Source organism: Sparus aurata, chromosome 14 (genome assembly GCF_900880675.1).
Source record: "Sparus aurata chromosome 14, fSpaAur1.1, whole genome shotgun sequence".
Lineage (NCBI taxonomy): Eukaryota > Metazoa > Chordata > Actinopteri > Spariformes > Sparidae > Sparus > Sparus aurata.
Window position 1 is genome coordinate 16,466,899 of NC_044200.1, and position 24,886 is coordinate 16,491,784.

Consider the following 24,886-nt stretch of genomic DNA (forward strand, 5'->3'; position numbering starts at 1 on the left):
TACAAATATTGTGAATGCTTCAGCAGTCATAACACATTATAAAGCATTTGGTTGTGCTTCAGGGGTAGAGCCAGCGTCTTGTTAGCGGAAGGTGGCTGGTTCGATTCCCCCTGGTCTGCATGTCAAAGCGTCCTTGGGCAAGATACTGAACCCCAAAACTGCTCCTGGTGTGCTGGTCGGCACCTTGCATGGCAGCCACCGCCATCAGTGTCATAAGGTCAACTCTTCATAGCTTCACTGCTTCAGAGAATTAAGGCCAAAGTAAGTGTAATTTTCCAACCTGGCTGTTATAAAACGACAAATAAATTAACCTTTAACCTTTAGTAGTGCCACAGGAAGCACTGTGTGTTCATCAGTGTAGCCATAAAGCGTTATGAAAGCATTACAGATCATCTTTAAAACATAAGGCATTATCACAATTGTTTCCCATCTTGCATCCTTCTTTGCATAAAGTCCCTGTCTGCTGTGTGACGCTGACCCATAAATCTGAACGCCAGGCGCAGACAGCGGGGCGTAAAAGGTGGCTGCACCGAGGCGGCTGATTGTGCCGAGTGTCCGCGGCTTGATAAGACTCCCGGCAGGCGAGAAAAGCCGGCGGTGACTGTTGCTGCGTGCGGCGGGCAGGGAGGGCGCCCGGAAACCCGTGCGTGCGTCAGGAACGCGAACACACTGTAAAAAGTGTCATTAACGCTCACCCACAAAATCAATTACGACCGTTTCAACTTCAAACTGGTGTCACTTTGAATTATCTTGAAAGTGAATGTTGAGCAGTGGATTCAATGAGTTAAATAATCCCACGTGTGTCTGTTTTTTTTTTTCTTTTTTACTGGATATTCATCCAAATCTCCATCGCGCAGAGATCAGGAACATCCAGGGGGGAAAAAAGGAGAATTAAAGTGAATTAAAATCAATGAACAGCCGAGTCGAAACACTTTAACACACTTCCCCGCGTGTTTAAACAGCTGAAACCTCGCCGGAGACTAACGGTTCGGACGCTGTTGTCTGTTTTCTTGCAGTGTGCGGAGTGGCACCGCTCTGCCGGCCGAGCAGGAGATCTGAATGCGCCCTCCCCCTTTTTTCTCCCTTTTTTATTTTTTGACACACACCGTCAGATCTGCTCTAAGAGCCTATCGCAGTTTGAGGCACTCACTTTACAGTCGCACACACACGCTCACACACCAAAAAAAGCACACACTCCTCAACTCCACCGGTGGTGGTGTGGGGGGTGGGGGGGGACACACACAGATACCAGATGAGATTTGTTTCCAAGCGCGCACCGATGGCGGTGTGAGGCGTGTGTGTTTTGCGCTGAGAAGTACGCACGGCGCTGTGGATTTTGGGGAACCTTACATATTTTTTTTTTGCTGTGCATCTTTTTACCTGTCTGGATCCCGGTTGAGGAGTTTTGGGGGGAAATAATAAACAATGGATTACTCAGTGTGCCTACTTTTACTCCTGTCAAGCATTTCGTCTGTGTCGGTCGGAGCCGGATTCCCAACAGCTCAGATGTGAGTACAGCTTCAGAAACAGCCTGTTGGCTTTTCATAAAAAGTCCTGAATAATACGCTGTGTCTGGCTGTTTTTTTTTTTTTTCTTCCTTCCACACACACCCAAGAAGCGATGTTCCCTGAAACACTGATGTTATATTCAATATGTCTACCTATGATTTATATTCAGTTTATATTGCAGTTGGTGAAACATTATCCCCGGCGCGCCTCAGCGTGTCCTTCTCAGCCAAGTGATGATGATTGCACATTACTTCGGATGCAGCTTCACCTTGTGAAACAGGATCTTTAAAGCTGCTTTTTCCGTGTTGTTGCCAGCCTGCAGCAGGCGGATGTGTGTCTTGCTGTCACAGGAATCCAGATTCCAGCTCTGAATTTGGCTCAGGGGCTTCCAAACTTTTCCCTGTAGCATTTCACACACATCAGATTAGATGAGCTCTGGAGTTTTTTCCGATAGGAGAATTTTGTACACAAGCTTTATTTATTTATTTATTTATTACAGTAGAGGACAGGATAGTTGATGCTGAGTCTGCTGGGGAGCTGTCAGAACAGGTGCTCCTCTCGTCAGGATGGTTCTGTCCAAAGGGAAGCCATGATCAGTTCATCGTTCAAGGTGCACTATGTAATTTAAGGAAGAAGCCTTGATCTTCAGTGACCGATATTTTTTTTCCTAAACAAACCAAATAATCAAACTCACTTGATTAACACGACTGAATAAACGAACTGGCCTTAAAGGACAACACGACTTCATACTGTTTTAGACGTGGCGGACCCTGCCACCTTTCTAGCTTTCAGATGGTGTTGTGCGACCTTATTTCCCTCCTGAGAACAGCTTGTTGATTCAGTTGTGTATCATAATTTCTTCTCCAAAAACGGCATCGTGCCCACTTTGATGTAATTTCTTTCACTGGTTCCGGCTGCTGAAGTGTGAATATTTGGGGACTTTCTAACTTCTATGATGGTTGAATTGAATATTTTTTTGGATTTTTTGACTGTTTGTGAGACAAAATAAGCAACATGAAAAGGGCGTTGGCAGCTTGTGGTAGACATTTTCACAATTTTATAGACCAAATTGATTAAAATCATAGGAAGAATAATGGACAATTGTACTCAGACAGGTATTTCAACATTTTCAGCAGACCACGTGGACAAATTGAAAGAGTCGTGTTGAGAAACTACTGTTTGCTAAGACTACTACTTCCTTAATAGGTGCCAATGTACAGTAATCTGTATGCACGCAATATTTCACTTATTTGTTTAGACTCAAATCCACCATATGGGTGATTTGTCATCGCTAACGTGCAGCCCAGCCGCCAGACTCTGAGTATTTCTGCCCCCAGCAATGCGCTGAAACTCTCCACCACTTGCAGGATGAATTATGAACTCGAGCTACAGTTGAGGTATCACCCTCCCGAGCTAAATCTGACTCCCGACCTCTATATTTACAGTGCGACATTAATAGATACAGCAGATGACATACATCTACAGTCACAGGATGAAACAAGTTCCTAAATGAAACAAACATGTAGGTGGGCGATGCTGCGCCTCACACTTCATCAACAGGTTTAAGATATTCCAGATGGTTCTAGCGGAGGCTGGACGACGGGGTTTTGAACGCAGCCCAAGAACGGTCCCCGAGAGACGCAGAGAGCCATGATGGCACTCAGCCTAATGGCAGAGAACAATGATGTCAGACTAGCAGAGTGGCCTGCCCACTCCCTATATTTCATGGGCACTAAGTGGATTGATCTGTGGGTTGTGTACATGATATTCGCACAGGCTTGGTCGGGCTGCAGACCCACTTTCACTGACACAGTTGACTTACCGAGCAGAACTGGCAGTTTGGCAGGAGAAACGATTTTACAATTCAAAGCGGAGATTGGCAGGGGCTCTTTGTTTGAATTAGGAAAACTCAATTTGGAGGAAAAGACGGCGCCCGGCTCAAAAAACGAGAAACACAAACTCCGTCAGCTCACGTCGTCTGTATTGTGACATCTGTTTCTTGGCCGTCAGTGACAGCGACAGAAAAGTCGGCCGGAATTCTGCGCAACACCTCTCATTCTCGCTTGCGCTCCCGTGTTTGACTGCGGCCGGTCGTGCTCTCGTCATGCCTCCCGTTTGTGGTGATGGTGATTTTGAGTGACAAGCCTCCTTGAGTTTGACTCCTCGAGGTGAAAGTATCAGAGAGAAGCAGGGATAGTAGAAGGGCAGGGGGTCGAGAGCACGACCCAGCGTGTTCCTCTACAGGAGACGTGGAGAAGGCGAGGTCTGAAGTAGCTCGATATTCTCTGACTCAAAACGGACATTTACATGTGCACATGTTTCTGTCTTTCTTTCTCACCTCCCTGTCTCATGGCCTGAAGTGTGACTGTATCTCTGGGCTCCATCTCTAACCTCACATGCCAGCATCTGTCTGCTTCAGATCTTCATGTCCCCTCCCTCCCTCCATCCCTCCATCCCTTCTCACTCTCCTCCTCGTCGCTCTCCCTTTCAGTCATGTTCATTCCCTGTCCATCTCCCTATCCGTCCGGCTCCCCCTATGTATCTCTTTATCTCTTGCTCCTCTCTGCTCTTCTTCGTATCCCCCGAGGGCGGATGATTAACATCGTCGAATCTGAAATGCAAAGTCTGATGTCATAGACCGTGCCCCGCAGATCTCGGCGCCAGCTTACCAACATTGAGAGAGGAGGGGAGATAAGAAAGAAAAGAGATGGAGACAGAGACAACAGGGAAATCCAGACTGTTGGCCTTCTCGAACCAATACGTCTCATTTTTATGGCCATTTTGCCGCGTAGCTTGTGTGTATTTAATGTTTATTGTTAACATCCTCCAATGTCCAACTGTCATCTTGTGTCTGTGCACTGCTCTGAATGCAGCCGTCCAATCCAAGACGTGATCATATGCTTCTCTCTGGCTTTCGCCTCAGTCACCCAAAAGACATATTTCATGTCCGTCCTCCCTTTTTATCCTCAGCTTCTGTCACCCTCTGCCCCATTTCTCTCACTCTCACTTGCTTCTTTTTTCTTTTTCCTTTTTTTATTTAAGGCTAACTTGATTTCATGCTCAACCAGCTAAAAAGCCGTGCTTCTCGCGTTCGCGGCCTCGTCTCTGGCGATCAGCGGGCATAATGTGAGGAGGCACTTCATGTGAACAGAAAGCAACATGGGCAGTTGTGAGCGTGGAGAGTGTAAAGATATTAACAGCGTGAAGTCTGAACAGAGAAGGTCCACACTTTTGATTTTGCCAGCCATTTTAATGCTTTTGTTTTATTTATTTTTTTTACATTGTAAAACAAGTCCCTGTCAGCTTCGGTTGTTTCGGAGAATGCCGCAACTCTGTTTGTCTGTAGTTCCAGGAATGTTTTGTTTGAATTTACATTTTTTTGGGTGAACTTATCCCTCAAAGGAAGAGTTCGACATGTTGGAGTATAATCTTATTTGCTTTCAACCAGTGTATACGATTGTCAGTGGTTTTAGGGGAAGTTAATGTGTGGGACTATTTCTTGATCTGTTGCAGCGACTTCCTGAAGTCCGTCCACTGGTTGGTGAGAACCTCACAGTGATGACGGGATACAGATACATTTCAAAATCAAGTCACCAAAACTGCTTGGTTAGGTTTAGGAGAAGATCATAGATTCGCTTAAAATACCTACTTCTTCAAAATAGTCACCATTGGCTGTTTGCCTTTTGCATTGGTCTGTTGTTCCCGTCGTTATTGGGCCAAACCGTCACCCTCACACGCCGACTTCTAGCGGATAAGTGCCTGTTACAAACTGTGGCTTGGCTTGACTTGGCTGGTTACATGGACAAATGCGTTGACAAACTGTTGTTTTTACACTTCAGCTTTTCAGTTTAATCAAACCAGATCTAACGTATTAATTAGCAAGATCAGGGATGCTGCCAGGTCGGGCTGCCACTCACGACTGCTCACGATCTTTTACCGTCACGAATGATGAAGAAAAGCAGCAAATCCTTATATTTAACCACCTGACACCAGCAAATGCTTGATATTTTTGCTTGAAAAAATACTTAAATGTGTTACATTATCAAAGTAGTTGGCGTCTAATCTTCTTGTGATCGGTTAATCGATTAACCGACCAATTGCCGCTCTACTGGTAGGTGGGTTAGGGTTAAACAAGCAAGAAAACATGCCATTAATGCGTTGGTCATTTCCCTGATGGTAGTTTACTTTGCAACCTTACTCTGTCCCGCATGATGTCTCAGTTCCCACTTGAGATCAACCATATGCATCTTATTTCACGGCTAAACCTCCTCTGGACCCCAGATGCTCCCCCGGATGCACTGCTCCTGATAAACAGACTAAATTAGATAATCCCGCCTTTAATCTGCAGTGCTGCGGTCAAACAAATACCGGAGTCATGATTGTAGAAGTTGGCTTGCAGCAATGAAACTCTGTAATGCCTTTACATCCACATCTGTGCTGGAAGTTTCGAACCAGAAAACGTGCCTGCATCCCTAGATAATCACCCTGGCTGCAGTTTTAAAAAAAAAATCGTATTATGTTTTTGTTATTTAAAAAAAGAAAAGAAAAAAGAAATAGCTCCAGGCTGTGTGTCTTGATTGAATCATCGAGCCTTGATCGCTTTTCTTGCTCTGGGAGAGACAGGGGGATTTAAAATGTCTCACCTAGTATAATTGAGGTGTAAAGAAGAAGAAGAAGAAAAAAAAAAAAAACTTAGATTTTCCCTCAACTTTCATACCGGTGTCAAATCTAACTTGGAGCATGACACTGATAATACCCGGAGGTTTGAAGGGGATGAATCAAATGTAACGAGCAGATGGAAATGATCGGCCTGTCTAGGGTTTCCTTGGCTGTGATTTGCACCTCTCCGCCGCGAGGGAGTTGCTCGCAGGTATATTTCAGGAGGCCTTGAGTTCGAGCAGCTGGCGGGCTATATCTGTCGCACACACAACATACATGTAAGGGTAGAAAGATCTTTGCCGGTGGATAACGTTTGCTCTCTGCTCTCCCTTTATTATTTTTTTTTCACCCCCTCTCACAGTTTCTTTTGCTTCTCTCTCACACTTTTTTAACACACCCCCACCCCCCCACTTCCCCCGTTTTCTCCTCATCCCTCTTTTCCAGTCGCTCCCATTTACCCCTAACTCAACCCCCCGCGCTATTTTTAGCTCCTGTCTTTGGGAAAAGGGTTGCTGCGTGTCCTTACTCAGACGTAGGTGAAGATACAAGACAGAGGGGGTGGAGAGTGGCAGGGAGCTTCCCATAAATCTCTCCGCTTGTAATTTAGTGGACCATTTTGCTTATGTGCGGCCTCCGAGTTCTGCTTCAGTGTCTGTTTCTTAGTTTCTCCTCTTGAGAAAAAAGTCACATGTGTGCCCTGAAAGGACAATCCGGGACCATCGAGGCAGCCCCAGCGTTGTATTACTTCCCCACAATAGCTCGGCACATGGAAATTCCCAAGAATTTTCCATTGCAGCGTTTCCCAGGCAACCTTGGGAATAGCTAACAGCTGTTTGGTCGGGAGGCCTGTCCGGTGCAGAGAGCACATCTGTATACTGTAATATAAAAGCGCATGGAGTGTAGTTTTTAAGGCGGCGCTGTAAATCAGACATGTGTACCTCCTTCCTTATTTGGTTTTAGTTATTTATAAGCTTGTTTGTAAGGCTCTGAGGACATTGAGAGCCTACCAAACTAATCAATACTCTGTAATGTAAAACAGTGTGGAGGATGTTGAAGAGAAAGTGGTAGTAGGGATATAACAGGGAAGGTTAGAAGAAAGAAGTAGTGTGGGACTGAAAGTTAAAAAATCAAACCCTGTAGCTTTTTGTCATATAAGTCTCTGTAGCTGTCATCTCTTCAAGTTCACATACATTATTTGTCTGTGGGTTGAGAGAATATGCTACCCACTGCCACTGTTAGGACTCATAAAGACTTGCTAAATATGCCAGAATTGTTTTGTTAAGCCAAAAACACGACACGGCAAGAACAATGTGAGCATTTCATAACATAGCCTTGTTAAACATTTCTTGGACACTCAACTATATTCATCTGAAGAAAATGTCCTTTGACATTGTTTAGTCACATTCTCACAGAAAGTTAGATGAAGTTTGATACCACTCTCTAAATGTGAATGTACAGCCAGCAGCCAGTTAGTTTAGCTTAGTGTAACATAAAGACTGGAAACAGCTAACTTGGTTCTCTCTTAAAAGGTAAGAAAAAATAGCCTACTAGCATCTGAAAAACACACCAATTGAGACAGTGTTTCTGTATGCAGTCTTTTTGCAAAGCTAAGCTAATCGTGTTCTAGCTCTAGCCTCATTTCATAAAAGAGCCTTATTAAAAATGTACAATTTTGCTTGAACTTATTGTCAGACTATATTCATGTGAAGAATATGGTTTAATAGTTTGTAAATAAGTTACAGTAGATTGCTTCAATTCTTATGTCTGTTCACTATGAAGATACAGCCAGCAGCCAGTTAGCTTAGCTTAACATAAAGACAAGAAACTGAGGGAAACAGCTAGCATGGTTCTCTCTAAAGGTAAGAAAAATGTGCTTGCTAGCTCTCAAAAACTCACAAATTGAGACAGTGTTACTGTTTGCAGTCTTTATGCCAAGCTAAGCTAATCATCTGTTAGCTCTAGCTTCATATTTCATGTAGCCTACAAGAATGAGAGCAGAATTAATCTTCTTATAACTAGTGTCAAATACTCGTTTTTACGGCACATAAAGCTCACTATTTAGACCAAATCACAGTGACATTGTGCTAACAACTTCCTGGTAGACAGGTGGTGTATGTTTGTCATTTGTATTTTTCTGCTGCGCTTCACTAGCATCTTTAATAGGCTATCTACTCAGCAGCAACATGGTGGACTAGCTGCTAGTCTGGGGTAAATGCAAGCTTGCATTTAAAGGTAAATAAAATCTCCAACCTAAAGTTAATGAGAGAGTTATTATTTATGATATAGGAAAGCGTCAAAAATGCATTTAAGATGAATTAGATGTATTTATTTTTTTATTCAATTGTATCTAAGCTAGCACGTGAGGCAGGGGTTTTCTACTCAAACAAACTTTGTGATTGGTTCAAGCTTGCAGTATTTGTAGAAAACTGATCACCAGCCAATTTTGAAAAGTTTCTCACTGATATATCTAGAATGGTGGTAACAAGCCAACTTATGCTAATCACACACTGCAGCTGTGAAGAGCTTAAAATATCTCTAGTGAGACACCACAAGCCCATCTGATGTGTTATATTTTGAGAGAGAAAAGTGAGTCCATGATGGCCTGTGATGGCTACTTTGAGCCCCTTAATGGAGCCGTATTGCAGCAGAAGGGCTGTAAATGCCAGACTACACTACACTACACTACTAAACTGCACTGGGCCGTGTGTGTAGCCATCAGGAAGACCGGTACTCAGTTCAGCGCTAACAGTAGTCTGCTTGTGTAGGCGTCTCGATTGACGTTAATTGGACATTTTGGCCGAGGGGTGCTCTGTAATCTCTCTTATTTATCGCATTAAGTGTATAAATGTGTATGTGTGTGTGTGCAGTGAGGCAGCAGAGTAGGGTTGATGGTATGGGTGGATGGGTAGAGAGTTTGCTCGTGAAGTGTGAAGGTGACAGGGATGTGGAGGTTTAGTCATTTGAGGGCAGCTCAAAATGACATGTAGCAGAGAGAAAGACAGCTGGAGGGACGACGATGAGCAAGAGGAGGAAAAACTGACATTTTAAATAGAAACACTTATCATTTTCTGAATTAATATGAATGGCGTGGGGAGTGAAAAGAAGATATATGTTTAAATAATCTCAAAGGGTGAGGGAAAACCCTTTTTCAAAGCCTTACTTTTTTGCCGGTGTCGTTCTTTAGTCCAGTATTTTGTGTTGGAATCTCACCAGCAGGTGTGATTGCTCTGCAGCGAGTACAAACACTTGCAGGTGTCACAACCATTCTGTTTCCGCCCACTTAATGTGTCCAGACACCTGCTGGGAGAGGTGATACAATGGGAGCTGTTAGGTCTGTCACGACGTATATGCTTTTTGACATGGAGGGTGTGGACGAGGCAGACGGGGCGTTGGGGGAGGGGGGGCGGCGAGTCACTCCCAGCTAGCCGTCGGTCCAGAGTGTGAGGTCAAACGTGGGCAAGGGTAGGAAGAGAGTCCGACCCCCCACCGGTCCTCTGTGGCAGCCTCTGTTGCCAGTGGACAGGCTGTAGAGCACAGGGCTTAGATAACCACATGTCCTGGTCTGACATTCAATAGACATTTCTTTGAATTTATGTTATTGCGGATGAATAACTGAATGCTTTTTTATTCAATTCAATTTATTTATAGATGGAAAAATAAAAGCACAGTAATCTAAGCGATGTTCCCACAGAGTCTGAAAATGTTAAAAGACTGTTTTGGGTGAACCAAACAGACTTCACATGAGAGTAACACTGACTATAAATTTGCTTAAAGGATAAGATCACCCCAAAATCTAAATTCCGTCTTTATCTGTCGGGTATCCCATGCCGATGGTGGAAGTTTCCATGATACATTTCTGGAAGTTGAAAGCAAAACGTTGCCCTTAACGAATAGATGGTGACTTGTTTATAAATGTAAAAATACAGTTGAAAAAAAATGGCTTCATACAGCTGGTCCTACGTCATCCAAGTCTCTAGCAGTCCAGAGATCCCAAATTGACTTGAAAAAAAAATGTATTACACTCTCGATATGCAGTTAAGCTTAGATCATGGGGTGTGTGCTAACACTTTAGCTTAGCAGCTACATTGAAGATTTAAAAAAGGTTGTAAATTAAGTTTTTTAAATCAATTTGGGATCTTGGGGCTTCAGAAGACTTAGATCACGTAGGACGAACTGTATGGAGCAATTTTATGTTATTGTTCAGTCATTTATCCCTTGAAACTCAACAAATGTTTTGCGGACTTTCGAAACTTAACATGACTCTTCCATCAGCACGAGAGTGACTAGATAATGACACTCATTTTTGGGTGAGCTTATCCTTTAAATTTTGACTAGTATGGTGTCTAACTGACAGAGCACTTGCCTCTCCATATTCTGTTCATAGTAGATGCTCGTGGTGTCGCTTCAAAGTTAAACTGAGCACAACAAGTCAATACGAAGCCGTTTGTCTTTTGGCCATAATCTGCTTCCTGCAACCCACACCTGCTCCATCAGCGCATGATTGCCCACCGGCACCAACCCATCATTTGGTAATGATCTCATACAATGTCTTGTCAGCTCCACAGCTGTAATACACCCCGAACATAAGTGCTTGATAGAGCGCCGAAAACACTGTTGTCAAGGCTTCACTTAAACACTGCTCTTCAGATCGAGGCGGGGGGGCTGTGGGATAATGGTCCGACTGACTTGCTAAGAGGAACACGGCAGAAACATCAATAACGTCTTTACATGGAAGATAATGAGGCCGCGAGACATTTACAAAGCCTGCAATTATGGCGCTATTGACCTCAATAAAGGAGAGGATATCATCACTTGTCTCCTTTGTGAGGGGGGAGGAGGACAAAGGATTTCTAGCGTTATGAGTTCATTTAGAGAGAAAATGGGAAGCATTAGGTGGCGAAACAAGGCAATTAATCATGTTGAGCTTTGCAAGATGAAAATGTAAGCTTTCAGCGGTAGAAAGGGAAACAAGAAAACGCAGTGTAGAATTAACCACGCAACAGAGAGTCGAGGAAGAGAGGTGGACGGAAAGAGGGGATACGCAGGACATGAAGAGGAAAGAATGGGCAGGAGGATCCAAGCGATGAAGGGGAAAAAAGAAATAAACTAGGCAATCGGTGATAGATTTACTGAAGAGTGTGAGGAAGTATGGAAAGGCATCAAGGAAAAAAGACTGAGCTTTGTGGGAGACGGTCACTTTTCTGCTCCTGTCAGGCTCGTTGCTTATTAGATGCCTCGCCTCGTAGTCAGAGCTCTTATTATCTATCCCCCAGTGGCTCAATTACATCCACACCGCCGTCCTCAAACATCCCTGTCTTCTTTTCTGTGTATCCCCTCTTCTTCCTGTAATGATGCCAGCCTTGTCTCTCTCTAAGAACAGATTAGAGGCACAAATTACTACTATCAGAAGAAGGATTTTAGGGTTTCAAGCTGTCTCCCGTTGCCGGAGACCATGACTCCACAACAAGCAGAGAATGTTTGCTGTCGGATGCTTCCTCCGTGACGGTTTTGTCGATGGCATTAAGAGATCAAATGTGGATTCACATACTTGGTTCTGAGTGTAAAAACACGAGGATGTTTACAAGGCGAGGGGGTAGCCGGAGCGGAAACTCCGAGATTGGATATTGAGCTCCAGATTCCTTGTGGCCGCTCGTCACTGACAACTTTTCGGCTAATCAGTCTGATGATGTAGTGTCCAACATTGCCGGATCAATTTTCTGAGCCTGGGGGGGTGAACTCGGAGTGTTTACACGGCGTCGGTTTATCCTTCAGTGAAAAACAAAAAGGAGACAGGAAATACAAAGACTAGTTTTAAAGCTAGAGAATAATGTGAGCGCGCTTGAAATCCTCTGCTGCTGACTGACAATATAAGGTCACTGCGTTGAAAGAGAAATGAATACTTCTCCCTATATGTACTCCTTTCAACCCCCTGTTGATTAAAGATATGCAACGCACGCCGCATGAAATTATCCCATTCACACCCGCAAGTTTCAGTGGAGATGAGAGGACTCGAAGCAACTGCTGCCTGCTAACCAGCGAGACGTGAAAAAGTGTGTTATGACAAACTGTTCCAATACTTTGACAGCCCACAGCATAAGATGATGGTCTACAGGGTATTTATCTTAAGTTCCCTCTCTGCTTTCTTTCTACAAATGACACAGAAAATAAGTTCGGTATCAAACTTTAGACGGGACTCGGCAGAAAAAGCTTGAAGGTAAAATCTTCCCAATCTTCTCTCCGTGAACCCCATTGGGGAACTCTGTTTTAAAGTTGGATTACAAACTCTGGCAAACCCCTTGTGACAGTCCGCCTGTGAGCTTTTTTATCTAAACCTTGGTTGGAGGTAAAAGTAAAAATAAAGTATTGGTTGAGGACAGTTTGAGGTCAACTTGTATCTGACAAAAAGCTCACAACTTTCGTCCCTGTTGTTATAATCTTATCATTTCTGTTGGTGATAACATTGTACTCAACCAAGTAATTGTGGCAACGGGGCAAGAAATAAGCCTAATCTGAACTGTTGCTAATAATTCCTTATTGCACAGGAAAAGGAAGAACACCTTAACCCGGGAAGTCACTACAGACTAGGTCCCCTGGAACAATGCCAACATTTTCCCATAAGCTTACATTTTTAAAGAAGCAACCATGAATATCCGTATCTAGTGTCATAATCCTTGTGAAATTGCATAGGATTAAACTGACCTCCACCTCAGACACTGTACCCTCGTTTCCCTTGTTAGATCTATTCCTTTATGGTGCCACTGTTAGCCACATTTAGCTTTAGCAGCCTGGTTATAGAGAGAAAAACAAATATCCGAATATGACCTTGAAACCCTGATTTCAGTGCGATGAAATAACAGCGTAAAACACCCGGTTGTGTTAATAAGTAGGTAGGTATATGTACTTGAACCATCTCAAGTCGCAGTGGTAAGAGGAAACACATATCAGCTGGGTATCAGTGCACAGTTTCCACAGTTATTCCAGTTGTTCCACCGTTACCTTGGGATGGTGACCAGCGAGAACTATGCCTCTTCCTGTTTTGGATGTGCTTTCCATTATGCCGTAACTTGTCCTTAATTGTTGCGTTAAAATTTTGAACCCAGTGGCCGGTTGAATAGCAAAGTTAGTGCGAGATTTAAGGACACAGTTTGTGTAATTTTAAAAAAAATTTTTTACAGCCATTAAACTGTGCAATCAGTAAGTTAAGTTACGCCCATGTTGGCAAAAAACTTTTTTGCGTTTTCCTTTGTTTTCTCTTCCTATGTAATTCTTAAATAAGACTACCTGATGTCGGTTCCTTGCCCCATCTGACTTCTTTATTAATAGAATAAGATTGTTAGCCAAAGCTATCAAAATAGGCCCGAAATTGTAATCAACCAGATTATCCTTTAAATAATTCAATCCAGAATGTGAATTGACGATGCTTTTTCTGTAAGGATCTCAAATTATCCTTCAGTCTAAATGGATTCCTGATAAATAGCACCCGAGAGGCTTTAATATTTATAGTTTTTGAGTGTTGAAGCATTTTCACTTCCTGAGCTGATTGTCCTATAAGTGTATTAGCCCCGCTAAAAGTGTACCAAACAGCTGCACGACAGAGAAAAGACCAGAGGCTGGGGTTTTAAAAAAACAGCAACGTAAAAACAGAGGCAGAGGAGAACACAAACGGCCTCCTCAACAGTCACACAGCGCCTGGCTGGAGGAGTTAATGTGGTCATGAGTGAGGCAACAGTGCTCCCACGCTGAGTCATGCTCTCTATTCTGGGACTGTGTCCACTTCTCTGTGTTTGCCCCTCAGATTGGGCAGTCAGCCTCCCAACTGGCTGAGCGAGGCTATTTGTTTTTTTTTCTAATAATGACTCAGGGTGTTTCTCAGAAATCAGTGTTCAGATCAGGTTTTTCTTTTTTTTCATCCTCACCCTCTAAATAGTGATGCAAACATCTCTCGTACAGGTTGTACTACAGACTCACATTTGTTTCGTACGCATCTTGTTTTCTTTGTGTAATTAACCCTTTTACATTTTTGAATTCTGAATTGATGAGACAATTATTGGTTGTACACCATTAAACAGTTTCACACTAACTTAGCACTTCTACTAACAATGTCAACATAGTAACTGATTTGAATTTGAGGATTATCATCTTGCAGATTCGACTGTCTGTAAGCTGTATGTCAGTTATGATAGGGTTATTGTAGTTTTTTCCAAGCTAGACCCTATTTTTAACACAATCGGTGTCCTAATGACCAATGCGTACAAAAAGCTTTGGAACTGGCCTCTGCTGGCAGCAGCGAAACGGGCTGCAGTGGCTGCAACACAATCTGTAAAAGGCAATTGGATCCGTCAAACTACATCCACTAAAAGTGCTTTTTTTAGCCACCGACAGGCTCAGATGCTTATTCTAAGTGTCTGAAGCACTATGGAAAAGATCCTCACACATTGAGACATTTTTGTGAAAGAGTAAGAGGGTTTTTCGGTTTTTATTCAACCAAATAAAATCGCTGTGACACTCTCCTCAAGGCCACCAGACTCCATTGACTGAAACAGTCATTTTACCTCGCACAAAACACTTTCATCACACATCAAAAGCAAGAGTCGTGTTTCTGGCCACCTGATGAATGTAGCTCCAGTATTCACTCGCCTTTTGGCCCTATTTACTCTCCACCAACTTCTGAGGGAAATATCTGGCTCTGCAGCAGCCAAATCTTTCACTGCATTCACCAGCTAGCCACTTTCTTTGCCTTTTCTATTGTCTGTTCTTTTTCAGTGGGTTTTTTTTATTTGCCAGAGCTGCTTTGCTGAAAACAGCTGCCTTCTCCTGCTGGAAACAGTGGTAGAGATCTGAGCAGCGAGACCGTACCATAACAGCAAAGTTGTGGGCTGTGAAACCAAAACAATGAGATGATAGACGCTGAAGAGAACAGCAGAGCTGCAGAGGCAGGTGGTAATTATCTGTGGGCTTTTCCTTACGAGCAACACCTCTCACATTAAAAATAGTTCAGCCCATTGTTGATGCAAAAAGTGCTGCTTCAAGTTTTTGTAAGTCTTATACTGTTGTTTTGTTATCCAGTGCTCTGCCACGCTCCGGTCCATCACTCTGACTGGTGGGTTGCATGTGCACAAATGGGAAAACACCCACCTCATTACATTAAGAGCTTCGGCAAAGGAGATGCACCTGTCCTGGTGACCTTTGACCCCGGGCAACCCCCTCCGCTGCCCTGTGAAAGACCTGCTGCTCTGGTTACATGCAGGCGTCGACACCCACACGAACACGCGTACACGTGACAGCTGGCCAAACGGAGGCAGCTTCTTCCTTTCCAGTCATTAGAGGGATGGAGGCTGCAGGAGGAGGGGAGGGGCGACTTTTGTTGACCTGTCAGCCACACATGGGTCAAACGCAAATTAAAGACACACATCGACTTGTCGTGGAATGAGCTGATTTTGCGGCGTGCACGCCTTCTTACACGCGGACTTGATTGTTTCCTGTTTATCTGTTTTTCTTAATTGGCTGCAGAGATGTGCTGTGTCACGATCCATCGCAGTATCGACACCACTCACTAGAACCCCATCTAATTTCACACCATTTAACTCACCGGCACATTTCCGCCTGTGACTGACGATACTGGAAAGAACTTGGTGAAATTTTAATGTAATCTTTTCAGCAGCGGAGCCCTCGTATCAGACGATCTGTTTGCCTAAACTCCAACCGGGTGCGTCTCCAACTCTCTAGAGTCAGTCGACCCGTGATGATCTGTCTTCTTGTCCACTTCGACAAAATATTTTCCTGGAACCGTCGCAGTAGCGCTCGCGACGCTAGACATTACCAAATGGTCGAACACAAGCCTCACTGCTGCTGCAACATATGGGCGTTCCTTCAGACTTCCAGCGAGCACTAGTAGTTGTTCTGAGGACTGAGGACGGGAATATGTAATGTTTTTGACATTATAACAACAATAATGCTGCCAACTTCCTGGCTAGTCTAAACAACAACCTAAGGGTTGAAAGATTGAGACTCTGGAAGCCCTGTAGTCCCAACAGACTTCCTTATGTTTTGAGATTGTATTTATCTTGTGCCAACAAAGTGTCATACCGTATAGTGCAACTATATGATTCCTGAATTACTGAAGACAAAGTCGACAGATGAGGAAGATTATATTGTGAAATAATTAAAAGATCATTTAAGAAAACTCCAGTTGTAGATCCTTATGTTACACACACAACCTTCATTTGAAGCAGGTGTGTTGGCGCATGGAAACAGGAGGTCCAGAGACAGAATGAAAAACATTGAGCTACTTTATCAAGCCACTGGTGAGGATATATACGATTATCTAGATGTACAGTTAGCCCAATAATGGAAATGAACCATGATCAACTTTTTTGAGTGTTTTTATACTTGGAAAAATTGCACGTCCTCCTCTTCCTAATCCTGATTTTTAGTCTCAAGTGCAGGTAAAACTCCAAAACCAGTGGATCCTACATTTCCCATAATGCAATAGGGACTTTTCCACCTGGAAAATGCTTGGCATTGATTGGCAGCTCCTTCCCGAGTCACAGAAGTCATATTTCACCTGTTTTCACAGGCTGAATAGTACCAAGTAGTAATAGTAGTAGCAGTAGGTGTGAAAATCAATGCCCCTTGAATTGAATCATCACAGCGGCACAGCAGTGAAGTCAAGAGAGCAACGCAGTGACAATGAAACCAGTAGAATCCTAAGAAGACTGCACTTTTCTTTGAATAGTTTTTACGGATCGCGCAGTTCACCCAGTAAGTACCAAGTAGTGAGCCGCTCTTACAGAATGTCCTTCATCTTCAGCGTGAGCAAATAAGAATAAGCGGCTCTGCATGGCTCACCAGCCATTTTGAAAGCTTCCTTCCTTCCCACATTGACCCCCCCCCCTTCTTTCCCAATTTTCCCAAGAGGAGGGAGCGAGTAAGTTCAGGGGGGGCACAATAGGAGCTGCTGAGCAAGGGAGGGCGATGATGGTGATGCTATCTAATTTTTCCATGTACTGCTCCAAGTTTCCGTTCTCCCAACAAATGTTTTTGTACTTTATTTTTCAGTAAAACACCCTTTCCATAGTGAGCTTCTAATCAGAAACATACGGTAAACTCTTTCAGCACTCCATGGAAGCTGCACATCCTGACATTATGCAGGAATGTATGTCCCTCTGCTGATAAGAGGAAGATTGCTGTTTGTGGACGTGGCTTATCAGAAACGCTGCTTTGCCCCAAGAGATTTTATCAAACCAAGATCATAGAGATCTCCAACATTCTCGCTAAGTAGTGAGCCGATGGCGCAGAGCTGACCTCACGTAGGAACATCCGAGCTATTCACTTTCACCTGGATCACGCTTGTTGTAGCGACCCAGCGCTAACGCGAACACGGGATTAGTGTCAGCCGGTTCATGACCAGAGCTGTCTGTACCTACAAATTCGACACCCAACGTTGGATCGGCAGCTTTAGACTCGTGTTCGGCCTCGCAGCACTTACAGTAGACGTGACGAGAATGTGCGGTAGGGATGTGGTGAACAGGATTAGTTTTTGATAGGGCATTAAACATTGGATTTAATTTTCCTTGTGTGAGGACAAAGTGAGCTTTAGTTGAAACAGCGGATGGATAATGATCGCCAGTTCCTCTTTGAAGGGGCATAAACACACACCCACACACACTCAACATTTTCACATCGGACACCTGTTGTTATGACCCCCCCACCACCACCACCACCACCCCCACCACCTCTCTCTCTCCAGGCCAACTTATTTGAAAAAGTCAGCTGTGCAACAACCCTAATACAATACACACCTGCTCGCTACGGTTAGCGGACCTTATCTTGACCCTGGATTTGGCTCCATATGCAGTAATTGGCGCACAGAACAGCTTCGACTTCACTTTAATGTAATTTATAAGAGATGTGCACATGGCTGTAGGAGGATAAAGAAAGAGCTATGTGCTGACCGCTCTATATCTGCCCTCAGCTGTCTCTCAGGAGGCTAAATATACAGCGTGGCTGCTACGCTACTCATTTTCCAGCGTGAGCTAACCATGCTCACGTTACACTGTATTTTTTTTAAATAAGATAACAGAGACGGGGTTCGTATGTCAAAGGCCCCCCCGGCGGCGTGGAAGGTGAATAGGATAGTTCACACCGTGGGGGAGAAAGGGTAATTTTCTTTATGGATTATGTCATGTATTTTTTATTGGCTGTTGTAAAGGAGCTTGCAGGGGGGGGAGGGTTTGTTGGTGTACTTACAGTGTATTGTGTTCAGAGGGCTCAGAACATGTTGTGTAGTTGAACAAGAGAAGGAAGTATTATGGTTGCAGTCGGTTTTTTTTAACTGTGGACATGTGCTTTTGTTGTTCTACCTCAGCACTTGTATGAACAAATGTCCAACTTTCAATGATTTTTTTCCAGGTTAAATGTTGGTAGTTTGACATTTTGGGAAATTAAGCTAATTTAGTCTCCTGCTTAGAGTCAAATTATAAGATTTATATCACTCTCACGTCTGTAAGATAGATATAATCAGCCTACCAGCAACATTGTTTTTGTTTTTTGGTTCCGGCTAGCTGTTTGTAGTGTTTGAGCTAAGCTAGCCTTCTAGCTTTAGCTCCATGTTTGCTGTACACAAAAGAGGGTGTTATTAATCTTTTCATCTGATTCTCTGCAATAAAATGAATAAGCACTTCTAAATATTTTCCAAAACTATTCTTTTATGCTAAAATACTTTTGTGACCGTTTCCACTTAAAGCGTTGGCCTACTAGGCTATTGTGAAACTTTCAATGATTTTGCTAAATTCAAAAGGAGGTTGACATTTTGGGAAACATTAAACAAGATTGATACCACTATTTTAGACTCTTTGTATAGCTACCAGCAGCAGCCTGTTAGTTTAGCTTAGCTCAAACACGACAAACAGCTAGCCTAAACCAAAAAACTAAAACAAAGGTGCTGGTAGGCTGGTGTTGTTTTGTTAAGTTAAGCCACAGGAAGCTGAAGATGAAAATCCAAAAGCCATTGAATCCTAAATGTGCAAAAATACCAAAACACAAACAAAAAAGCTTAAACACAGTATAGACCAAGAAAAGACAACTCAAAAGTTCAAACCAGGAGAAAAAAAGGAATAAAAGCTAGGAACAAAACATGGGAATGTGGACACAAAGACATGAGAACAAAACAAACTGACAACAACTGAATGCATGATCAGGAAGCTTATCTAAAACAAGCAGTTTTTTTCATTACAGCCTAAAAAAACAGCCAGTCAAGCATGTACATGTCCACTGGTGTTATGACTATGAGGGGGTACAGTGGATACAGTCTCACATAGAAACCACACACACACACACACACCGTCTACGTGCACACACGACCTGAACTGAACTGAATATCAAGGATACCATATAAGGAACCGGTGTCCTTAAAATCCCCATGGCTACGTTACAAGGCGTAAACTTGATTTCTTGGTTTGGACATGCTGTTGAGAGCTGTTTAGATGTGTTCACAATCACATACACACACATTCAAAAAAGGAATCACAGAGTATTACTGGTGGTGCTGATGCTGAGTATTTTGAATTGTAATATCAGTAACATATCATTTTGATTCAGTAAAGGAGTCTCAGGGATGCTCTGATCGTACTAAAGTGTATTTAAGGCATTTAAAAACGAAGTCTAAACCCTAATTGATGAACTTTTTGTCTCTCTCGCCTCAATGCACAGCTCGTGTAGAGTACAGCCATGTATTCACTTGGCTAAACATTATTATTCCGTGCCTGCCCCTCCCTTTTTTTTTTTTTTTAGGATATTGTGATAGTAAGCTCAGTTGGGGTCATGTGACCCCTGTGGGCTGCATTCCAACTGAACGAGATTGGAGCAGCTCAGCAAATTTGATTAGACTGTCCAGGCCGATCAGAAGATTTCCATGAGTTTGTGAGGGTTGGTCGGCTAATTGAATGTTTTTTTTTGTGTGTGTGTGTGTTCTCAGAATAAAGGAATGGGTGGAACAGATGCAAAAAGAGCTGATCACATTAACAGACACAGCCAGCGGTATGGAACACCTAATACAGGTAAGCATGACTTTCTGTCTCTCTCTCTGTCACACACACTGACTATAACTGTTGCTCTAACTGACTGTGAATACCTGTTGTTTGCACATTTTATTCCAACAAAGTAACTAGCTCATGGTGCCTTCAACTTGATCTCATGAGCTTGTGGTTAAGACATGAGAAGTCACAATATGTTTAGTATTATAATGGTTAAGTCATGAGAAAAGCGCTAATAGGCTACAGCATCTACAGGTAGAATTGGCCGAGACTAGCAACGTAGCAAGCTAACGAGTGGGTAATGAAATACAGGAGATAAAAAACAACAACATTTTACTCAGATATTTTCTAAAATTATTGAGAAAAACTCTGTAGTTTGCTTAAATTACAAAATATGAACTCAAGCCCACCAAAAAATACTTCCCATTTCCGAAAACATCAGGAATCATGAATAAACTTGTGAATGCTGAGCTTTCAGAAAATCTTTACCTATAACAAGGTGAGGCATCGTATAGACTCTTCTCGTAAACATGTAAAACAAAACCTTATTTGAAAGCAGTATCAGTAACCCTGTCTGCCCCTTTTAGAAACTGCAACATGATTGATCACCCAGTGTGCTGTTAGGGTTTGTAACAATCGTTTGTTCTGTAAAAAGTAAATAATGTACAAATTCACAGGGTAAGGTACTTTTTAAAGAGCGCTGGAGATGAACCATAAGTGAGCAATATTGCACTTCTGGTTCCCTTGTCTCAACATCACTGAGTGTTTTTTTTAAATTGGTTTTCTGTTAAATGCCTTAAATCAGATCTGTGGTCAACACAACAGGCTTAAGATATTATCGCATTTTTCATTACAAACACGGAGACTCATACTCACTAGTCCGTCTGTACAGATCTAACTTTTTCAACTCATCGATTGATCAATTTTATCGCAAAGTATGTACAGTATGGTGTAGTAAGACCCCTAGTGGTGACGTAAAAGTGACGTGACCACACTGTAGTTAACTTTTTACTCCTTTTGATTTCATTAAAGCTTCCGCAATCATAAAAGTCTGGAGATTATCTTGCTGATCAACACTTGTATCATAAACCTGTGTTAGCCGCAACATAACTCATTCTCTTGCAATATTTCAAAATCCAGTGGAAAAATTGTGTAAAGAAAACCAGTGTGATGCTAACTTTTGGGGTTAGCCTACAAACATGGTGACCCTTCAGCGCTCTGTTTTTCGGCCTCGAGCTGGTTGACTGTCGTCGTGCCTTTCAGTGATCTGGCAAACTATTTTTAGTGCCCTCACATTTTGCCCCAATCAATTATGAGTTCCAGTGTTGTCAGTAAGAAGACTGGAGAGCACTATCGTAGGGGGCAGTGCTGATTAAAATAATTAATAGTTTAATGTCTTCTTCCTGAAAAACACTAATTATAGACCAAATAAGTACACAAGTCAGAAAACAAACACAATGGATGTATTGATTTCCCTGGCCAGCTGGCTAATTATAATTTCAGTCCAGCTTTAAGTAAAACCCATTACGCAGATTAAGTACTGATAAGAATTATCGTGCGTACTTTGTCACTTACTTCTTTTCCGCTCATTAACCCTCCTTGCGTGACCTCAACTGTCACGATACATCACCATTCTATATATAGTGGCTTCTCATTAGACATAAGGCTGCATCATTTCATCCCGCCAGCCCCGATGTACACGCTCAGATAAAATCAGCATCAGGACTATACTGTGATGGCTTTAGTCCTGGCACACACACACACTCACTCACCCACCCACCCACACACACAAAAGCCCACATCTGACAAAGGAGAAGAAGCTTTTTAGATCCACATTGATTGACATAATGCATCTGGCACTTTTGTTCCCCCGCTTCCTTCGAGAATAATATCAGTTGGATTAAGGGTGTCAGGGAAATCATTACAAAACATGTTTGTGTTTGATGTGGCGGATTTGGACTCGTTACCAGAAAATAAGAATTAAACACAGCGATATTTTTGTGTAACTGGATCCTCTTGGAATCTTGAGCTGGGCGACGCCCTTGTTCAAAGGCAAAGTCCAGTAACACAGCATGCAGAATTTAAAAGGGAGTGTTACACAGCTTGCGAGTTAATAATACATGTGGAGAAATTAGATACAGATTGCCTGTGCGGTTCATCCTGTAAATTAAAACTGGGATGTTTTTCTAATATTGTTAATGGTAAACACAGACAGTAGACTTTTATGCACACAGTTTTTCCCTTAGTCACTCAAAATCATATCAGCTTTCAACTAAGAAAGCCCAAATTCAAATTTCAGCATACAGGTTATATATAGAAATCTAAAAATCAAAAAAGTACTGCTCTTTAATATTTGTTCTTGCACTAAATCAAAATCCATCGGACGCCTGGAGGATGAAGACAAACACACGCACGCGCCTCAGCTCTGTGTTTTGAATGTTGGACAGTGAAATCCCTCCAGGCTGCTAAATAATTGGCTGTTTGGCATTTGTGTTTTTCTTATTTCTTTTTGCCGGAGCCTTTTTTTTTTTTCATAGCACAGTAAATGGTCTTGTTACATAACCTGACATTGCAATTTAATCAGGGGACATGCAGCTTCCTTATCTTCTTTGAGTCATTGTGCTTTGGTCAGTGAGGTCTGGTGAAGGATAGAAGATGGCCTCTGATGCAGTGTCAGCCTCGAACACAGTGTGTTCGTGGATGGAAAATACCTTGAAATTGAGGGAATTTCCACAAGGTCCTATTGAGAACTGATCACATATGCACAGTATGTTTGTATATAATGACCCCATGACCACGTGGTTATCCTGTGATTGTCTGACTGGAAAACAGAGGTTTGATCATTGTGTGGACATGTCACCATTCTAGGGATAGCCGATCAGCTCAGCGCCATATTGTAGGAGATACAGTGCTTATGGATTGTTATGATGCACTAAAATGCCACTGTTGTCATAATTAAACAACTACACTACTCAGACTGAAGCCCACAAGATAAAAATCTAATCAGTAACAGGTTATGCTGCAGCTTATTAGTGTAAACAATGTTTTTGTAGCCTGAGTTATTTTATTACGGTGTTCATATTCGTATCTGTTTCATCAAATAAAAAGTTTTCTTTCTTAACAAGGCTTTTATTGCAAAACATTTGCAGGAACCTGTTGTGTAAAACTCACTGACTCGCTCCCATCTTCTGTCCAGTTTCACTCAGCACAAGCAGAAGTTATTTATTATTGTAATGGTAAACTATGTAGGAAGGGAAGTTAAATTGAACTCTTGTTGTGTCGCAGTTGTCCTGATGGACTGTAGTGCTGCTCTCAGTACATTCCTCTTGGGTGTGGCTGAGTCTCTTGCAACATCTAGTGGTGAAATTGTTTAAATCCACCCAACCACAAATGTTATTGACTATGGACTGAATGGATCAGGTTCTGATAGTAAAACTATAGTGACCTGACACCTCTGACCCCTTCCCTTCTCCTCTGATTGCCTCAGATATATCGTAAACACGAACCCCACTTCACCGTGGAAACCAACAATGCGACGGAACTGGTGGCGACGGCTGCTGGGAATATAGAGAGACTGCTGGCTAACCGCTCTGAAGCCCTCAAGGTGAGTGTGACCTCCTGTTAGCTTGGGATAACCCTGCTTCTCAGTGGTAGAAGGAGTTTGGTTATTGCTTCTTCTGTTATCAACTTCGCCATTAAAAGCTGCTATTTTTTTAGTTTGGGAAAGAAAACATAAAATGCAAATTTGAGTCTGTTTTTTGAGATCAGGTCCAGCGCCTCTCCGAGCGCAGAGCCCAAGAAAACCCACAGCAACAGTCTGCTTCTCCTCATTGCATGTCAGAACAGAGGCTGGAACACAGCCACTGCTGCAGGCCATCCACTGATACAATATAAGCAGACATCCTCCAGCTAGATGATTTAATTCAAAGTTACCAGTCTGGGTTGATACATGCCAAAAAAAAAAAAAATGCTAAAACATTACCATTGGGTGTATGAGTCGTATCAGTTTGCTTTTTGGCGATTTTTTTTTTTTTTTACAGATGACCCTGTTTTGTTCCAACTTTCAGGAATCCTTGGTCTTTCCTCTGACCACTGAGGCTGAGCCCTCAAACCTAATTCATACTGGCTTCTTCTCATGGCTCACTGGACTGAACTGAGCTGACAAAAAATGCTATAAAAGCTATGCTAGCCAAATGCATTCATTTTGCGATGAAGTGTTCCTGACAGGGTTGACCACATGTAGCTGAACTCTTAAACTGCTGATAATTCAAGGTTGGGAGAACACTGAGGTTGTATTGGATTTGGTTCCTTCGTATGTGTAATCCAGACAGAAAAAAGTATGTATAACATTTTGCAAACCATAGCTTACGTCATGTTGGCTTTGTTGGCCTGCTGCAGGGATAACACTATCGATTGGTCGGGCTGGTCCACCACTTTGTTCCAGTCTGAAATATCTCAACATCTACCAAATAGATTGCCAATAAATTTTGTCCAGCCATCCAGGGTTACCAGATGAATGAATCCCAGTAACATTAGAGACCCCCTGACTTTTCATCTATTGCCACGCAGGTAGAACCTTTTTCACATATCCATCTCAACATCTACTGGATAGCCTGTGCATGATTCCCAGAACTATTTTCCATCTTCTAGCGCCACCGTTAAGTTCATATTTATGGTTTTGGGTGA

At 42.7% G+C, this 24,886-nt stretch overlaps 1 protein-coding gene across 1 annotated transcript in view; it reads left to right on the plus strand.

The window, feature by feature from the left end:
- Window positions 1-1,094: 1,094 nt before the first annotated feature.
- Window positions 1,095-24,886, plus strand: part of LOC115595376 (voltage-dependent calcium channel subunit alpha-2/delta-1) — a 100,768-nt gene continuing 76,976 nt past the window's right edge. Inside the window, 3 exon segments of the mRNA XM_075488195.1 lie at window positions 1,095-1,508; window positions 20,143-20,224; window positions 23,688-23,804. Of these exon segments, the coding sequence (XP_075344310.1) occupies window positions 1,426-1,508; window positions 20,143-20,224; window positions 23,688-23,804 (282 nt within the window). The 5' untranslated portion in view covers window positions 1,095-1,425.